A 17,334-nucleotide genomic window follows, 5' to 3' on the forward strand; every position below is an offset into this window, starting at 1 on the left:
AAACACTTTTTAAACACCCCTCGACATGCGCGTACCAGTGACAACGAACGTAAGTTATTAGTTATTTATAGATTTTAAGCTTTTTTTTTCAGTTTTTTTAAGAAATAACATTTAATTTCTTTTACCAACATAACATTCTGTTGACTTTTGTAAGTATTTCTTTGTCTAGGCCTTACTGTATATGATTTTATTACATATTTATATAAATTAATAATAAAACTAGGACAGTTTATGTTGAAACCGAAAGTGGAACATAATTTTTAAAGAATTCTTGGATTATGTTCTTATTTATATAATTTTACAAATGTAAATAATAAGAAATATAATATACAATCCCGTTTGTAGTGGCCAGTATTGACGATTAAATGAATTGAGTTTCATCTGTAACGCTGTTCATAAATAGACTGAAGGGAGGGGTGACCCACAAGTTGGATAATGTTTCAAACTCTATCAAAGTGTTACTTCCCCTTATCGTTTTGACAATATTCCTGCGCGGAGGTTGATTTGTTTGTTGGTTTTGGGTTAAACGCCGTTTTTCTTGTCGTTGTTTCTTTAATTTACTATAGAGCTTTCTGTAAAAATAGGTACTGGAAATAATGATGTTCTATACCTTTACGTGAATAAAACCTGAAGCGGATACTATGAAACAAAGAAGGGTTTTATAATTAGTGATCTTTCACCTATCAAGGATCACGCATCTGCTAGCAAAATATTTCCCTGCTTTTCCAGCGCGCCGCTATGCCGTGCGACGTTTCGACATAACAATTGTGATATATATACGGTGATTTATCAAACATTATCAACCTCAGCGCGTGCCCGCCCGCTTAGCTCAGTAGGTACAGCGTTGCTTTACGGATCACCGGGTCGCGAGTTCGATCCCCGAGCGGAGTGTATGTTCTCCCTGACAATTTGATAAAAGACATTGTGTCTGATACCATTCGTCCAACACCTCTGATACATAATAAATGTGGAGAAGTTGGCAGTTAGGTTAGGAGAACAGGTTTGTACTGGTACAGAATCCAGGAACACTGGTTAGGTTAGCTGCCCGCCGTTACATGACTGAAACACTAGAAAATATTAAAAGTAAGAAGTTGTACAAGGAATTAATAAAAGAACGAAAATAAGTGATGAAAAGATGACCAGAAAGAATCAAATAATTGCCGCCGCCGACAAACTCGATGTCGCTTCCGATACGTTCGGTCGTCGGAACTTTCATTGTTGCTTTCAATCAAACAAACCCATTCCGGCGTAGAATATTACATATTCATAATTGCCGCATAGCTTTTGTCCAGCTTTTGGTTCGTTTTTTGAGTCGGCTAAACGCTGTCAAGCGTTTGACGAGTCCTTGCTATCGCACGATTTCTCATTCTTAAATGGCCTCACAACACAGCGAAGTGATGTAGTTCCATTGGATTGTCTCTAATTTCAAAGAGTTCATTGATCGAATGAAGTTCATTTATGTCAATCCTATTTGCTATGACCAATATACGATGTAATCTGTCATATTTATGACTTGTAATTGTGCAATACTCTGAATAAAGCCACGTATTTTCTTCCGCGGTAACTCATTAAGCATAAACACGCATAACGATTCTGCGGGATTTGGTAATACATTTGCGCATATGATTATGGTGACGAATTTTATGCCCTTTTGTCACAAAATAGCAAATATGATGTTCACAAATTCAAATAAAAACTGCATGTTAACTTATTAGCCAAATTATCCATTTGTTACCCTGTCCGTTTCAAAAAAAAATCTTTAAAATCATTGCGCAAATAACAAATTTATTGTGCTGTGCATTTTATGAATTGCGCAGACTTACAAAGCTTGCGTAACATCCAGCGAAAGACAAAATATAGTTCCAGAACATACTGCTAGTATTTTATTGAGTGGGTACCTCTGAAAGCATTGGAATGTCTCTTATCAAAGAGTTTACCACATCGATGAAATTAAATTATGACAGCTTCATTTTAAATGACCCGAATAAGATATGTGCAGTACGTTAATTCTTCCGCGAGACTTCGCGGATGAATCCTAACTACATTCTGGACACTTCTCGGCGAACACGCGTGACCTGTTTATAACAATGCTTCTACGACTTTGCGTGGGTTGAATTTTGCAGTCAGTAAACGGATAAATTATCGGAAGAAGAAGCTCTTACTGGTTTGTTTAGTTACTACTGATATTAAAAATGATATTAATTCTTATTTTTCGAGAAATAAACAAATCGGCGAAACATTAAATTGTAGTTTTTGAAATCGAAAGTAGATCGTCTATGTTTGGCTGCTTTGACGAAACGAAACAACTTTTTTATGAAAAGATTTAAATAAGAGGTAATTTAACCGTAAACTTCAATGTCAGATACTGCCAACTGCTGCTAAATGTCTTCGTATCATCACAATTTGTAAAACATATTGTTGAAACTGGAGAAAAGTGTAATCGTATCCGGATATAATATTTTGGGTAAATATCGAGCTGTGTTATGAAATTTTAACATTCAAGTAACATACATGATAGATATTATTGAAACAGAAATGATTCTAGAATTTATTTTTATTACACCTACATAATAATCTATGTCAGACTCGTATTCTAGTCCTGAGGCATGATCTGAAAGTAAAAAAGATGAAGTGACAGTCATACTTTGGATATTGTAATACTAGAAAGAATCTAGATCTAACCTTTCTGGAATTTTGACTGGTTTGGATAATTTGCTTACGATTCAGGTTCGCAAAAAAATGAAACCGTCACCCATTCTGCTTTTCATGATGACACATGGCTTGATTTTTTGCAGTCAGTAAGCGGATAAATTATCCCGAGAAAGAGCTCTTACTGATTTGTTTAATTACTACTGATTTTAAAAATGATTTTATTTCTTATTTTTCGAGAAATAAACAAATCGGCGAAACATTAAATTGTATTTTCTTGTAGTTTTTGAAATCGAAAGTAGATCGTCTATGTTAGAGTGCTTTGACGAAATGAAACAATTTTTTTTTATGAAATGATTTAAATAATTTCACCGTAAACTTCAATGTCAGATACTGCCAATTGCTGCTAAACTGTCTTCATATCATCACAATTTGTAAAACATATTGTTGAAACTGGAGATTTTGGCGGTATAAAAGAAATTGTAATCATATCCGGATATAATATTTTGGGTAAATATCGAGCTGTGTTATGAAATTTAAACATTAAAGTAACAGACATGATAGATATTATTGTAACAGAAATGATTCTAGAATTTATTTTTATAATACATACATAGAATCAATATCAGACTTATATTCTAGTGCTGAGGCATGACCTGAAAGTAAAATATGAAGTGACAGTCATTCATACTTTGAATATTGTAATACTAAAAAGAATCTAGGTAATATTTAGAAATTGAAACATAAAATTTTCAGTTAGAAATCGCACCAAAGGCTGTATCAAGGGTCTACATTTTCAAAATTTCCTTGTGGTGATACCCCAAACCTACTTGCAGGAGGGAGTATCCTCCCACACCCTCCCCCCATATTGCCACTTTACAGTTTGATACATTTGCCCTTTTACCACCTGCCACAATGCCCATTTCAAAATCTGACTGCAGTTCAAAGCGGGAAGGAACACCCCTCCCCACACCCACCCTGCTACCGACCACGTAAAAATGGCTCAAACATTTTTTCAGCCCAGTCTGGGCCTGTCTGTCTACATGAATCAAAACGGATAATTGAAAGTACATAGACTTGGGGACTACTGACATGGTTTTGAAGGGGTTAACAGGTCTGAAATAGAATAAATGATGGTTTTAACTAAAAAAGAACTGCATTTATTAATATTGGTTATCTTTTCCGAAATTGGTAGCTAGTCCGAGTAACTTCTCTTAGTTTCGAATGCGCAATTTTCCTGTCAGTGTAAACATTCATGACACTATATATTGACACTCAGCAACATTTACATATCTTTAAACGCAAAAGTAAGTATACTTTAAATTCACATCCCTTATAATATGATTAAACAATACCTAGCGTGTGACACGGTTATTGCCAGGCCCCTTATCTGTAAAATATCTGAACAGTTCTTTCGTCCATCCGTTACAAATTGTATGTGGCAATCCGCGCTATAAAATTTCAATATATAAATTTTCATATTCAAATTTTATCATGTGCGAATATATACCAGCCGATAATTGCCTGTTTTGGTAATGCCGGAGGCAAATGTTTACTGGAAAAATATTTACAGTCATGGGCAGTATCTTAGTGTCACCTGTCAAATTGTAGTTTGTACTTTCAACATTTTTATTTTTGCGAACCACTCTTCAATTTTAGAGAAATATATTGGGTTTAAATACTTGTATAATGTCAATCAAAGTTTTACTAGGCATCGATTGAATGTCCATTTCATCTATTGTAACAAAATCTCTGTTCAGTTGAGGAAAAAAACTAAAACCAAACTGAAACTGGTAGACTATACTACCAGTACATCAATCATTAGCCGACTCTCAGGCCCTTCAGGCCTTTGATTTTATATTTCAAACGTTGTTTCCACCAATACCGCAGAAATGTTGCCATAAATAACTACCGAATGTGGTATAAATTTCCCAAACCGCGCGTACACTGTGGTGGAGAATTATTGTTTCATGTAGGACTGGTCAGCCCGATGTCAGTATGATGTGACTGGGTGGGATATGTCACGTGTCTACGGAATGATACATGTAATTCAGTGGGGGAGCACTGAAAGTTGGGCATTGTGCTCACTGCTACAAGAGACACCGTCGTTTATAGATATGACTTGAAATATTTTTGAAAAAGACTTTAAACCCGAACACAAACGCACGCACGCACGCACGCACACACACGTTCTTCATGCATGTTTTGTGTTTGTATGTTTCTTATTTGTTGTAATTACGTATCTGTTTTCCATAAAGACCTGCGGGAAATGCTAGTAAATATAGTAAAGCGTTTGCATAATTTGCATGTAACATATGTGTTTTGTAGCCGGGTTCCTTCGGACCAAGCTGTCAAAACCTGTTCCGTGGTTTATGTAAATGCAGAAAATGGACAATCAGTATGATATATGTATACACAGTTAAATTGTTGAATTAAAGTTAGTGCTTGAGACTGCCACGTGATACTTGGTAGCTAACACGATAATATTCCAAACTTGTCTGAAAACATTATCTCAAAATTATTGTTTTCAAGATACGCTTTTTATTTCCAGGAAATTTTAGGCGATTGAGAGGAAGTTTCCAGAAAAGTTCGAAATATCATGATAGTTACTGCTGAATGTATCGAGATAGCTATCTTGCTAATACATGGCAATTTAACTGTGGGCACATACGCAAAAGTATCGAGATACGACTGTAAATTATCGCAATAATATTTCTAGGATACTTTTCACTACTGAGATAATCTTTTCAGAAAACTTTGCTTTACCATGATAACATTTTTAAGTATCGCGATAGCTACTTAGCTGTCTCGTGGCAGAAATATGCCACCAAAATTTCCACATCAGCCACTCAGAAATAAAAAATTATGACTGTTGTCGTCTACATTGGTTCCAAGGCTTTTCTTTGCTGTAACGTGAACGATAACGAAAACATAAAACACGAGGTATCTGTGATTAAAGAAGTATTGAAAAAGATGTGACTGTTGCACAACGGAAGATTAAAAAAACCATTATTCGGAATGTATAGTACATGTATACCCATTCTCCGAACTGCGCGTTTTAGATTGAAATGGTCAGTATATTTTTTTCGTCCATTATTACGGCTTTCATATAGGTTTTTTTTCGGCTGTTTTTATAGCCGTTATTCGGCTATATTTCAAATGCCAAAAAGTAGTTATTTTTCCCAAAAAGAGTGCAAAAATTCCCAATCTACATTCTGAAAAAATATCCAAATTGCGCAAATATTGACCAAATTATGGACACTTTTGTAATGGAAGTATGTTAAAGAGGTCGTAGAATGTGATGCAAGTATATGAGAAAGTGTTTAAACACATCTTTACAATATCGTATGGGACTAAATATTTCCCAATTTGGAACATCTACACATCAAAATTCCCAATTTTGGGGTTTAGGCTATGTTCCAAAATTAGCTAGAAAAAACCCCATGTAGACTCATGGTAGCAGGTAGGGTATAACATGCGCAATGCCATTTTCTTTCTGGTCTTAAAACAAGTAAGATTTTATTACAATTCGACATGTTTAAGTGTAAGATTAAGTATTGTAAGATTGCCCCCCGCTTAGCTCAGTAGGTAGAGCGTCGGTCTACGGATCGCGGGGTCGTGAGTTCGATCCTCGGGCGGGGCGTATGTTCTCCATGACTATTTGATAAACGACATTTTGTCTGAAATCATTAGTCATCCACCTCTGATTCATGTGGGGAAGTTGACCGTTACTTGCGGTTTGTACTGGTACAGAATAACCTTACACTGGTTAGGTTAACTGCCCGCCGTTACATGACTGAAATACTGTTGAAAAACGGCGTTAAACCCAAAACAAACAAACAAAGATTAAGTATGTTACTCGTTTTGATACAACAATTATATATATGTTTATAATATTGGTTAATATTAAGCAGGTAAACATACCTCGTTGTTAAAGTATTGAGACTCCAAACGTCATGCGTCCAGTCTGAGTGTTTATCAGTTTGAATCCCATTTGTGTAATACTCTGCAAGTCCTTAGATCTTCAACAAAAACAACTGACCGTCTTACGTAGCAGACAGCTTTATTTGAGAAAAAACACTAATGATATCAATCAAATCCATAGGAACAAACACCGTTACTGTCAGAGATAGTTTCAGTCTGTTACACAAATAATAGAACTGGCATTATTGTGTTCCATCCCCGTTAGTTTTCGAGTCATACCAGGTAGAAGATATGTTAAAATTGTGAAAGAAGTCACCCAGACAAACCTTCCATAGACAACATTTTGTAAAATTTCACAGCGTCGAAACTGCTCAAGATGCACATGGTAAAATTTTTGTCCTAACAATATCATCAATTTAATGATACATTTCTGTTAGCTGGGACCGCATCCCTTTAAACTGTATAAGATATCAAGACAAGGATTTCGACGATACGGACGGACAGGGAAGGACAGATTCTCTCAAAGATAATCTTTGAGGAACGAAAAAAAATGACGGATTTCAGTTTTGCATTTTTCAACTTAATTAACAATGTTTTATCCACATAACGTCGCTTGCCACGTTATTACACCATAATTACAAATGTTGATCAGAGTCGGTCGATAACGTACAATTTATTCGGCGACTGAAAATTGAAAAAAACACACACAACATTTTGTCATTCTTACTCAATTTGTTTATACAAATAGATTTTGCCCGGGTCAAAAATAATATTGAGTGTAATCAATAGTCGTAGTGTGTTGTAACTTAGGTACACATATGTATCAAAAAGACTGGATATTTGTCAATTAGAGGGTAATTGGAAGCCAGAGACTGATAGTTACATGTTTTGATTTTGATGATAAATACGCTCTTGTAAGACTTTCAACGAAATAGTAACACAAGTTTATGTTTAATGTTTAAGTTAATCTTGTCATGGCTGTTTAAAATTTGCTGTTTCAACATGTTCAATAAATTACTTTCTGTTGTTTATTTCAGGGCGTGTTCAGATATGACATTACAAAATGTATAACGACTGTATGCTTGTGCCTAGAAGCCTCATACATGGCATGGAGTAACAAAGAAGCAAAGCTGATCACTTACTCCACGAAAAATGTATAGCCTTCTAATTGACTGATGCAGTAGAACCAGGGATAATGGATCTTCTAAGAAAGCCTTTTGATAAAAAATATCAAAACTGGATGAAAGCACATCTTGCTGTAAAGATTACAAAAGAAGGCATTGAACCTTTCGTTTATGATGAAATAGAACAATTCCAGCAGAAGTGTTTGACTGATATTTGCAAGAATAATGGACTTCCTGTTGGAACCACGTGCTCAAGTTGCTGCACAGAAAATGTTGTTGTTTGTCCTACAAATAGAATTTGTAATGCAGGACGTGGGAGATGCAACTTTCATAGAAATTCTGCAACACAATATCGCCCATCTGGCTGCCCTAATAAGATATGCCATAATTTCAAAAACGAAATCCAGAGAGCTCATCGGTTCTACGGTGCGGCCTATAAAAACACTGATGCTACACAGTGGTGCAGCAATACTTGGGAAGTGGCTAAATGTTTCATGCCACCCGACGGATACAAGAATAGCACAAGTGCGACAGAGACAGATTTCAATGGAATCATCGCTGTACTCATGAACTATAGAGCATTTCAGAGCAAAGTGCATGCTGATCTTAGCAAGCAAAATAATATCTTTTACCAGGTAAGTGTTAATTAATTGATGAGATCCAGAAAGCTCATCAATATTATGGTCCATCCTATAAAGTACTGATGCTACACAGTGGTGCAGTAATCACTGGGAAATGGCTAAATGTTCATGCCACCTGACGTTGACGAGTTTAGCAGTGACAGACTTCATAAGAGTGCTAGCTCATTTACATATGAGACTTTTAGTCTAAGTTCCATGATAATCTTAGCTTGAGTGGTAACAACGTTTACAAGATACAACAATATATAATATATTTGGATAGCAAAGCTTTATATGACAGACATGGACAGTAACTGAATAACGGTTAAGAAATCATATAATCTATTTTAATGGAGGAAATGCAAATGGCCCTAAGCTGTAAAAGCTTATATATCCTACCTTAATGCAAATTTAAAGTTCGAACCTGGGCATGTGTGGTCAAAAACTAGGTCACAACTCGAATCAAACGAAAAGCTTATTAACACTCTTGAGGCCATATTTATGACCCTATCTTCATGAAACTTTTAAAATGCTTATATTTAAGACTCATAGGCCAAGTTTAACAGGTGAACGATATAGGGTCATAATGACCCTCTTGTCTCAGAAAATGCTGGTATAAGTTTTTGATTATCTAAATTACAAACTTATTGAAATGCTAATTGATCATTACTTTTAAATTACTTAGTATATTGCCCTAGGTCTGGGTGACAGACGACAAATAATTTTGACTATTGACAGGCAAGCCGTTCGATTAGTGTTTTATTACATGACATCAGAATTAAACATTTGTTGTATTTTTTATTCCCCCGAAGGTGGGCATATTAAAATTGCACTGTCCATCCGTCCGTGCATGCGTCCGTCCGTCTTTCCGTGCATGCGTGCGTCCGGTTTATTCTTGTCCGGGCTGTAACTCTCCCATCCATAAAGGGATTTTGATATCATAATGAGACAAAGTGTCATGCGCAAGACCCAGACCCCTAGCTCCAAGATCAAGGTAACACTTGGAGGTCAAAGGTTATCATGGTCTGTTTCGTGTTTGGTCCATAACTCTGCCATCCATGAAGGGATTTTCAAATAACTTAGCATAAATTTTCCTCATAATGATACGACGTGTTATGCGCAAGATCCAGACCCCCTAGCTCTAAGGTCAAGGTCACACTTAGAGGTTAAAGGTTAATATGGTCTGTTTCTTGTCCGGTCCATAACTCTGCCATTGATGAAGGGTTTTGAAATTAGGGTTTTGAAATTACCCGGGCATAAATGTTCCCTATAATAAGAGAGGTGACATGCACAAGACCCAGACCCTTAGCTCCAAGGTCAAGGTCACACTGAGAAGTCAAAGGTTTTTCTTGTCTGGTCCATAACTCTGCCATTTATCAGGGGATTTAAAATTAATTTGAAACAAATGTTAACCATATTGAGAATATGTGTCACGATTATGATCCGGGCCTCTTAGGTCAAGGTCAAGGTCACGAAATGATGTGTGATTTTTTTACGCATACAGCTGTAACATTCTTGGGCACACTTCGAGGGCATTTGTCACAAATAGTGACAGCTCTAGTTTTTCTTCACGAATTGACCAACAAAATCTAGTGTTGAATAATCGAACGGCTTGGAAGACAGAATTGACCTTAGTTTTCTTGTCAGTAACAGTTGTGCTTGTGAGTAGCTACACGAATGCGATGTGTTTCTATACTCTTAACAGGGGAACCCTACACCTTTTGCTTTTTATGTAGTGACAGGGTGAGCTTTGTGATCGCACTTTGTCCGTCGTCCGTCCGTTCACAATTTCTAGTGAACATGATAGAGAAATTCAGTCAAATATTTAACTTTATTGTGTTTTCAGAATATCCAAAATGACTAAAATGTTCCGTTCTCTGACACTATGTTATATTCTTGAAATAGAGAGATCTTTTCTCTCAGCGTGGGTAAATGTGCTATGACTTTATTAAGACCGAGGGAATTTATGTAGATAAGGATCAGATGGATATTCTGAGCATGCGCATGAAGGTTTATACATGTAGAAAATGAAACATGGTATACCTTCTGCAGTTGTAGCTTGCCCTTCAGTGGTAGGTTCCCTTCTCTGCAGTGGTTGGTTTTCCCCTCAAAAGTGGTAGGTTGCCCTATCGGCAGTGGTAGCTGGCCCCCCATTGGTAGGTCGCCCTCTAGGCAGTGGAAGCTTGCCCTTTAGTGGTAGGTTGCCCTCTCAGCAATGGAAGCTTGCCCCTCAGTGGTAAGTCGCTCTCACGGCAGTAGTACCTTTTCCTATCAGAAGTGATAGGTCGCCCTCTCGACAGTGGTAGCTTTTCCGATCAGAGGTGGTAGGTCGCTCTCTCCGCAGAAGTAATTTGCCCCGCAATGGTAGATCGCCTTCTGGGCAGTGGTAGCATTTTCCCTCAGAAGTGATAGGTCGACCTCTTGGCAGTGGTAACATTTCCCCTCAGAAGTGGTAGGTTGCAGTCTAGGCAGTGGTAGCTTGTCCCGCAGTGTTAGGTCGCCCTCTCTTCTGTGTTAGCATTTCTCCTTAGAAGTTGTAGGTCCCCCTCTTGGCAGTGGTAGCTTTTCCCCTCAGAAGTGGTAGGATGCAGTCTAGGCGGTGGTAGCTTGCCCTTTAGTGGTAGGTCGCCCTCTGCTGTTGTAGTATTTTTCGTCAGAAGTTATAGGTCGCTCTCTTCGCAGTGGTAGCTTTTCCCTTAAGATTGATAGGTTGCAGTCTAGGTGGTAGCTTGCCGTTCAGTGGTAGGTCGTCCTCTTTTCTGTGGTAGCTTTCCCTCAGAAGTGGTAGGTTGCCGATCGGTAGTGGTAGCTTTTTCTCTACATTGATAGGTCGCTCTGTGCAGTGGTAGTTTTCCCCCTCAGAAGTGGTAGAAAGCCTCTTGGCTGTGGTAGCTCGCAAGTCAGTTTTAGGTCGCCCTCTCAGCAGTGGTAACTTGCCTCTCAGTGGTAGGCCGTCCTCTCAGCAATGATTGTTTTTTCCACTATTTAAGTGTATATGGCTTACGGATCCATGCACATCCTAGATAGGTTACGTCCATCTTGTGGCTTTGAATTGCGTTTGGGGTCTTTGTGACTAAAAACAGCAAAATGGTTCCATCCCAGTATCTTTAATTTGGATCGCCTATTATCAGCAAACTTAGCGTGGGGGAAACCGTGGTAAGTCAGAACAAGGGCGATAATTTAATATTTATTAATGTACATGATATTTGATGAGGTATAAGACTGGCGTAACCAGTACCTGCTATCTCCAACAGTTTCAATAGCGGGAGGTCAAAACAAAAGGACGGAGTGAGAAAAGTTTTCGACTCCGTAAGTGCATTTTCGCAATTTGCATAAGTTTTGTTTCACACATTATGAGTATAGAAACATTGTTTATCGTTATTCACGATTTAAAAGTCCTTTTTCTGAGAGCTTACATTTGAAACACTACAATTTGAATTATTGTCATCGGCGCGCTTTCACAAGACGATGACAGAAGGTAACACGTGGTTGGGGTAAATTGGAACAGCGTGGTTGGGGCATGTTGGAACACTGTTCCGACTTGCCCAGTCAGGCCTATTGGTCTTATGGGCGTCTAAAGAAAGCGTCTCTTTTCTGTCTGCCAAAATAATTTAAATGCAAATTAGTCTACGAAAATGCAGCATTCGGTGTAAAATTAATTGCATTTGACTTACGTTGGTATACTGTTGTAGGCGAAACATCAGATTGTATCTATACGCTATTTTTAGCTCAACAGAGCACGAAGTGATCAAGGTGAGCTATTGCGACCGGTCGTTGTCTGGCGTCCGTCGGCGTCCGTCGTCCGTCAACATTTACCTTGTGAACACTGTAGAGGCCACAACTTTGACCCAATATTTATATAATTTGGTCAGAATGTTTGTCTTGATGATCACTAGATCAATTGAAACTGGGTAATGTGGGGTCAAAAACTAGGTCGGTAGGCCAGATCAAAGAAAAAGCTTGTGAACACTCTAGAGGCTACACTTGTGACAAAATCTTTATAAAACTTGGTCAAAATGTTTGTCTTGACGATCTCTAGGTCAAGTTTGAAACTGGATTTTGTAGGATCAAAAACTAGGTCCCATGACCAGATCAAAGGAAAATCTTGTTAACACTCTAGACACCACAATTTAAATTTGAAACTCAGGAGAATTAGTCAAAATGTTTGCCTTGGTGACCTTTAGGCCAAGTTTGAATCTGGGTTATGTGGGGTCAAAAACTAGGTTACCCAGTCAGATCAAAGGAAAAGATTGTGAACATTCTAGAGGCCACAGTTGTAACCCTGTCTTTATGAAACTTGGTCAGAATGTTTCTTTTGATGATCTCTAGGTCAATTATGGTCATGTAGGGTCCAAAAATAGGTCAGAAGGCCAGATCAGAGGAACAGCTTGCGAACACTCTAGAGGCCACAGTTGTGACTCAGTCTTTATGAAATTTGGTGAGAACGTTTGTCTTGATGAACTTTAGGCCAGATTTGAATCTATAGGTTATGTGGGGTCAAAAATTAGGCCACCTAGCTAAATCAAAGGAAAAGCTTGTGAACACTGTAGAGGCCACAGTTGTGACTCAAACTTTATGAAAATAAATCGGATGGTTTGTCTTGTTGATCTCTAGGTCAAGTTTGAAACTGGGTCATGTGAGGTCAAAATACTAGGTCACTAGGCCAGATCAGAGGAAAATCTTGTTAACAATAGAGATCACAATTTAAGGTTGAAACGCATGAGAATTAGTCAGAATGTTTGTCTTGATTAACTCTAGGTCAAGTTCGAAACTGGGTCATGTGAGTCAATAACTAGGTCAGTAAGCAAGATTAAAAGAAAATCTTGTAAACACTCTAGAGTCCATGGTTTAAGTTTTAAACTCATGAGAATTGGTCAGAATGTTTGATGTTTGTCTTGATGACATCTAGGTCAAGTTCGAATCTTGGTCATGTGGGGTCAAAAACTATGTCACCCGTTCAGTTTGTTCCAATTTACCCCTGTCCGTGTTCAAACTTGCCCCGACGACGGGGCAGGTCGGAACATCACATCTTGTTACTTTGGACTAGTGTATTTTGATAAATACACATTCAATATACAAAGTGAGCCAGTATTATTGAAGAAATTGCAATGCATTGCTAAAATATTTATAACTGATTTGCCGAATATGTAAGAAATACACAGAACGGTTCGATGAGTATTTTTTGTTCCGTCTTGCCCTGGTCTCCCCTGTAGATAGATTTGATCGAAGCAAACGTTTTAATTGTATTTTGAGTCACTTGTGTCAAGGGTTAGGCCAGTGTTACTAAAATAGATAATAGTTTCCACTCAATATTTTTAGTTTGGATATTGTAAAAAAATGTTCGAACAGCTTTTATTTAGGAAAAGTTTGAGATTGATTTCAGTTTCTTGGGTCAGGGTCACTGTTACTAGAACAGAAGAACGGTTTCCACAAACGCTGATGTATGGCGTTGCAGCATGTCCTACGCAAAGTTGCAATTTTTTTCGAAGCTATATTTCAACTTTTTAGCTCACCTGAGCAATGCTAAGATGAGTTATTATGATCGCTCGATGTCCGGCGTCCGTCTTGTCTGTCGTCTGTCTGTCGTCTGTCAACATTTAGCTTGTGTATGCTATAGAGGCTATATTTTTCAATTGATCTTCATGAAATTTGGTCAGAATGATTGCTTTGATGAATTCTAGCTCAAGTTTGAATATGGGTCATCTGGGGTCCATAGAAAGGTCACTAGGTCGTATAAAAAATACTTGTTTAAACTCAAGAGACCACATTTTTTGTTCCAATTCTTATGAAAATTGGTCAGAATATTTGTTTCCATGAAATCACTAGGTCAAATATGTTTACACTGATATGGTGTGTTTCTCAGGTGAGCGACCTAGAGCCCTCTTGTTTATGTGTAAGTTGTCCTGTACATTCTACGAGTTGTTCAGAAGATTATACAGTAATTTTTTAAGTTGTTTTGTGCATGTGTAAGTTGTTCTATGCAGTTTGGCAGATTATGCGGCGCCTGCGCCCGTTACTTGACACTCACTCTGTGGGGTTTATGTTATTTTTTTCAGTAGATTTTAAAGCTTTAATACCTCGCAAAATAGAAACAAATTGTGGTCTAAACTTAAAATTAAATACATCAAGTAATGTGCATACTGCTATATTAATTCAATTAAAAAATTAGATGTCTAGTCTTCCCAAGTGTCTCTGCAAACATTGAGCAGATATTTGTATTTCGCAATTTCTCGGTGCAAATCGTGTATAATTATCATTTAAACACAACGTGGGTCTTTAGATGCATAAAACAAATTACAAAAGGAACATAACAAATTACAATATACAAAATGTACCAAACAACTAAATCGTACAGAACAAATTAACATTGCAATTTTGAAATGATTTTCATTTTAGTAGTTGCAGGATACACAGGAATTTTTTAGAGATTTAAAATGCTTTAGTGTTTAAGGTGGAATGCGCCTAATTTGAAGTTCTTCGGTTCCGTTTCGAAATTTTGTTTAATATAAAATTCAGCATATTCCTCATAGAATGCGTATTTTACTTTTTTGATATTTCTGTAACTTTTTTCTCTACAAACCTTCAAACACGACCATTGACGACCATTTTTGGTGAACCATGATTACACGTCCGTCAGACTGTTTTCTTAAATCGTTCTGTTCAGTCAACAAGTATCGATTTGCTTGTTTCTCATCGTATTTTCATTTAAACATGTCTTTGAAATGGTGTATAATTTGTGGAGATCATTTTAACGTTGAAGCCGATATTTACGTTAAAGTGACGTCAGAGCGACAGATATGACGTTTAGTTTTGAATAAAAAGTTTGCATTAATCTTGTCTCATGTACCCAAACGATAGAATTTGACAAAAAACTAACATGATCATGAAAACTTTATTTTCTGCCGATTGAAAGAATAAAATTATGGGGTCACCGAATTCATTTTCGCGTAATATTACGTTACGCTACCCCTACCCCACAAATCACAAGATAGCGCAATTGAGTATTTTTTCATGTATTTCCTCCTTTTAGGATAAACTCTACTATTTTATTTTTCCTAGTAAAATTAAATCAAAATATCCTTTAAAACTCTGTTACATTAGCGAAATAATTTCTGTGTAGAACTCAGATTTTAATGTTTGTATTATATTTGATATATGAGAATGCGACAAAATCAACACCCCGTTACCATTTGCGCTGAATTACATTACTCTACCCCTACCCCAGATTTAAAATGCGTAATTAAATGGATTTTCTGATTCTCGTGATCAAGACAAACTCATCTTTAACCTATTTAAGTAGAATTTAATCAAAAGAGGCCTTTACAGCTATTAATGATTTCATTCAACGTTACAAGTGAAATGATTTATCTCGCAAGTTAATGATAATACATGAAAACTCATATATCGATGCACATTAAATTGTTAACATTTACAAAAATAAATTTAAAAAAAAAAAAAAAAAAAAAAAAAAAAAACACGACAGAATAAAGTGAAATCCTTTATTTGAATTATCTCAACCTTTTAATGTTAACAAGTACCAGTCATGATAGAATTCCATCACATGCCGCTATTCCGTGACGTATTTTCTTTGCGTAAAAAATTGTTACATAAAGAATTTTATGCATCTAATAGAACTGAGGCAAACAAATATAGGCCTACATTATAAGTATATGTCATTAATATCTTATTAGTTAATATAGGTGTATTCTTAATGAAGCAGATTCGAACAACAACCAGTCTTCAGAAAATAATACTGGGGTAAACAGAATCTGGCCAACCTCGGCACAGTACGAAAAAAGTAAAACGTAGGTGAAAATGAGAAATATTCATTTTAACATAACACATATCTCGGAAAAAAGTGCTGATACAACTTTTTAAAATTTAGAAAGCCTGTATGTAATTATAACATCTTGTTCGAGTAAACATTATTTTATCTAACTTTATTATAAATTTTACGTTTTGGAAATATTTCGATTGTTTGGAGTACTTAGTCGGACACACCGATTTCAAATAAAGTGAATCCTCCTCATAACCGCGGGAAAACAACATATTTGTTGTAAGGAGGCTGTTGTTCTGAAAAGGTTAATTTATTTAGCAACTTGGTTAGATAGAAACAGCATCGTTTGCAAAGGGGTTTTAGCTCTCCGGAGATCTGTGTACAAATGTTATCCTTGTATTCATAGACACATAATAGAAAGATATTCCATACATAATACTGTTTCCTAATATTAGAAACATAAGAAATACGAGTAAAGAAAACATTCCATGACATAAAAAAGAAAGATTTTTTTTAGCTCTGTTTTTTTACGTTACCGCGGGCAGTTAACCTAACCAGTGTTCGTGGATTCTGTATTCCCAACAAATAACTTCTATCTTCACCACATAAAGTGGTGGAGGACGAATGATTCCGGACACGTGCCTTCTATCAAATCGCCATGCCCTACCCGGGGACCGAACTCGCGATCCATAGATCTGCGCTCCTACTGAGCTAAGCGGATGGGGTAAAAGAAAGAAAGAAAGAAAGCAGCGGTTGTGACCGACACTCGCTGTAACTCAAAGAAACCTCTCTTATATCATAAATACTGAACTTGTAGAAGTTATGATTTATTTCCAATAGCGTCTGTTGTATAAAATTTCAAAATAATGAAAAATTAACTGTGACCGTTAAAACCAAATTCCACCATCAAATTATGCGAACGTATGCGTGGAGCGGGTAATTAATTGGACAAGCCCATGACAACTTAACTTATGGTCAGACGTTACTAGGTGGTGAAGTAAGAAACGAAATAGTAAAAATGTAAGACCTCGGAATGTGCGTGCGTGCGTGTGTGCGTACTAAGGGAGGGTTAGGGATAATATTAAGAAAAACAAGATACAAACAACCTTTACTCCCTTGGAGGGGCGGTTGAGTCAAGGGTCATACGTCTGAAATCACAACCTTTAGAATATTTGAATCTGTTGTATAATATTGATCAATGATGTTGTACAATAATGATACTTTCTGTTTGTGTTTCAAG

General features: G+C 36.8%; 1 protein-coding gene across 1 annotated transcript in view; it reads left to right on the forward strand.

Moving 5' to 3' along the window:
• LOC128548219 (uncharacterized) overlaps positions 1-17,334 on the forward strand; it is a 46,299-nt gene continuing 28,965 nt past the window's right edge. The window contains exons 1-2 of the mRNA XM_053522674.1: positions 1-49; positions 7,611-8,332. Of these exons, the coding sequence (XP_053378649.1) occupies positions 7,769-8,332 (564 nt within the window). The 5' untranslated portion in view covers positions 1-49; positions 7,611-7,768. The remainder of the gene's footprint in view (positions 50-7,610; positions 8,333-17,334) is intronic.

Source organism: Mercenaria mercenaria, chromosome 14 (genome assembly GCF_021730395.1).
Source record: "Mercenaria mercenaria strain notata chromosome 14, MADL_Memer_1, whole genome shotgun sequence".
NCBI lineage: Eukaryota > Metazoa > Mollusca > Bivalvia > Venerida > Veneridae > Mercenaria > Mercenaria mercenaria.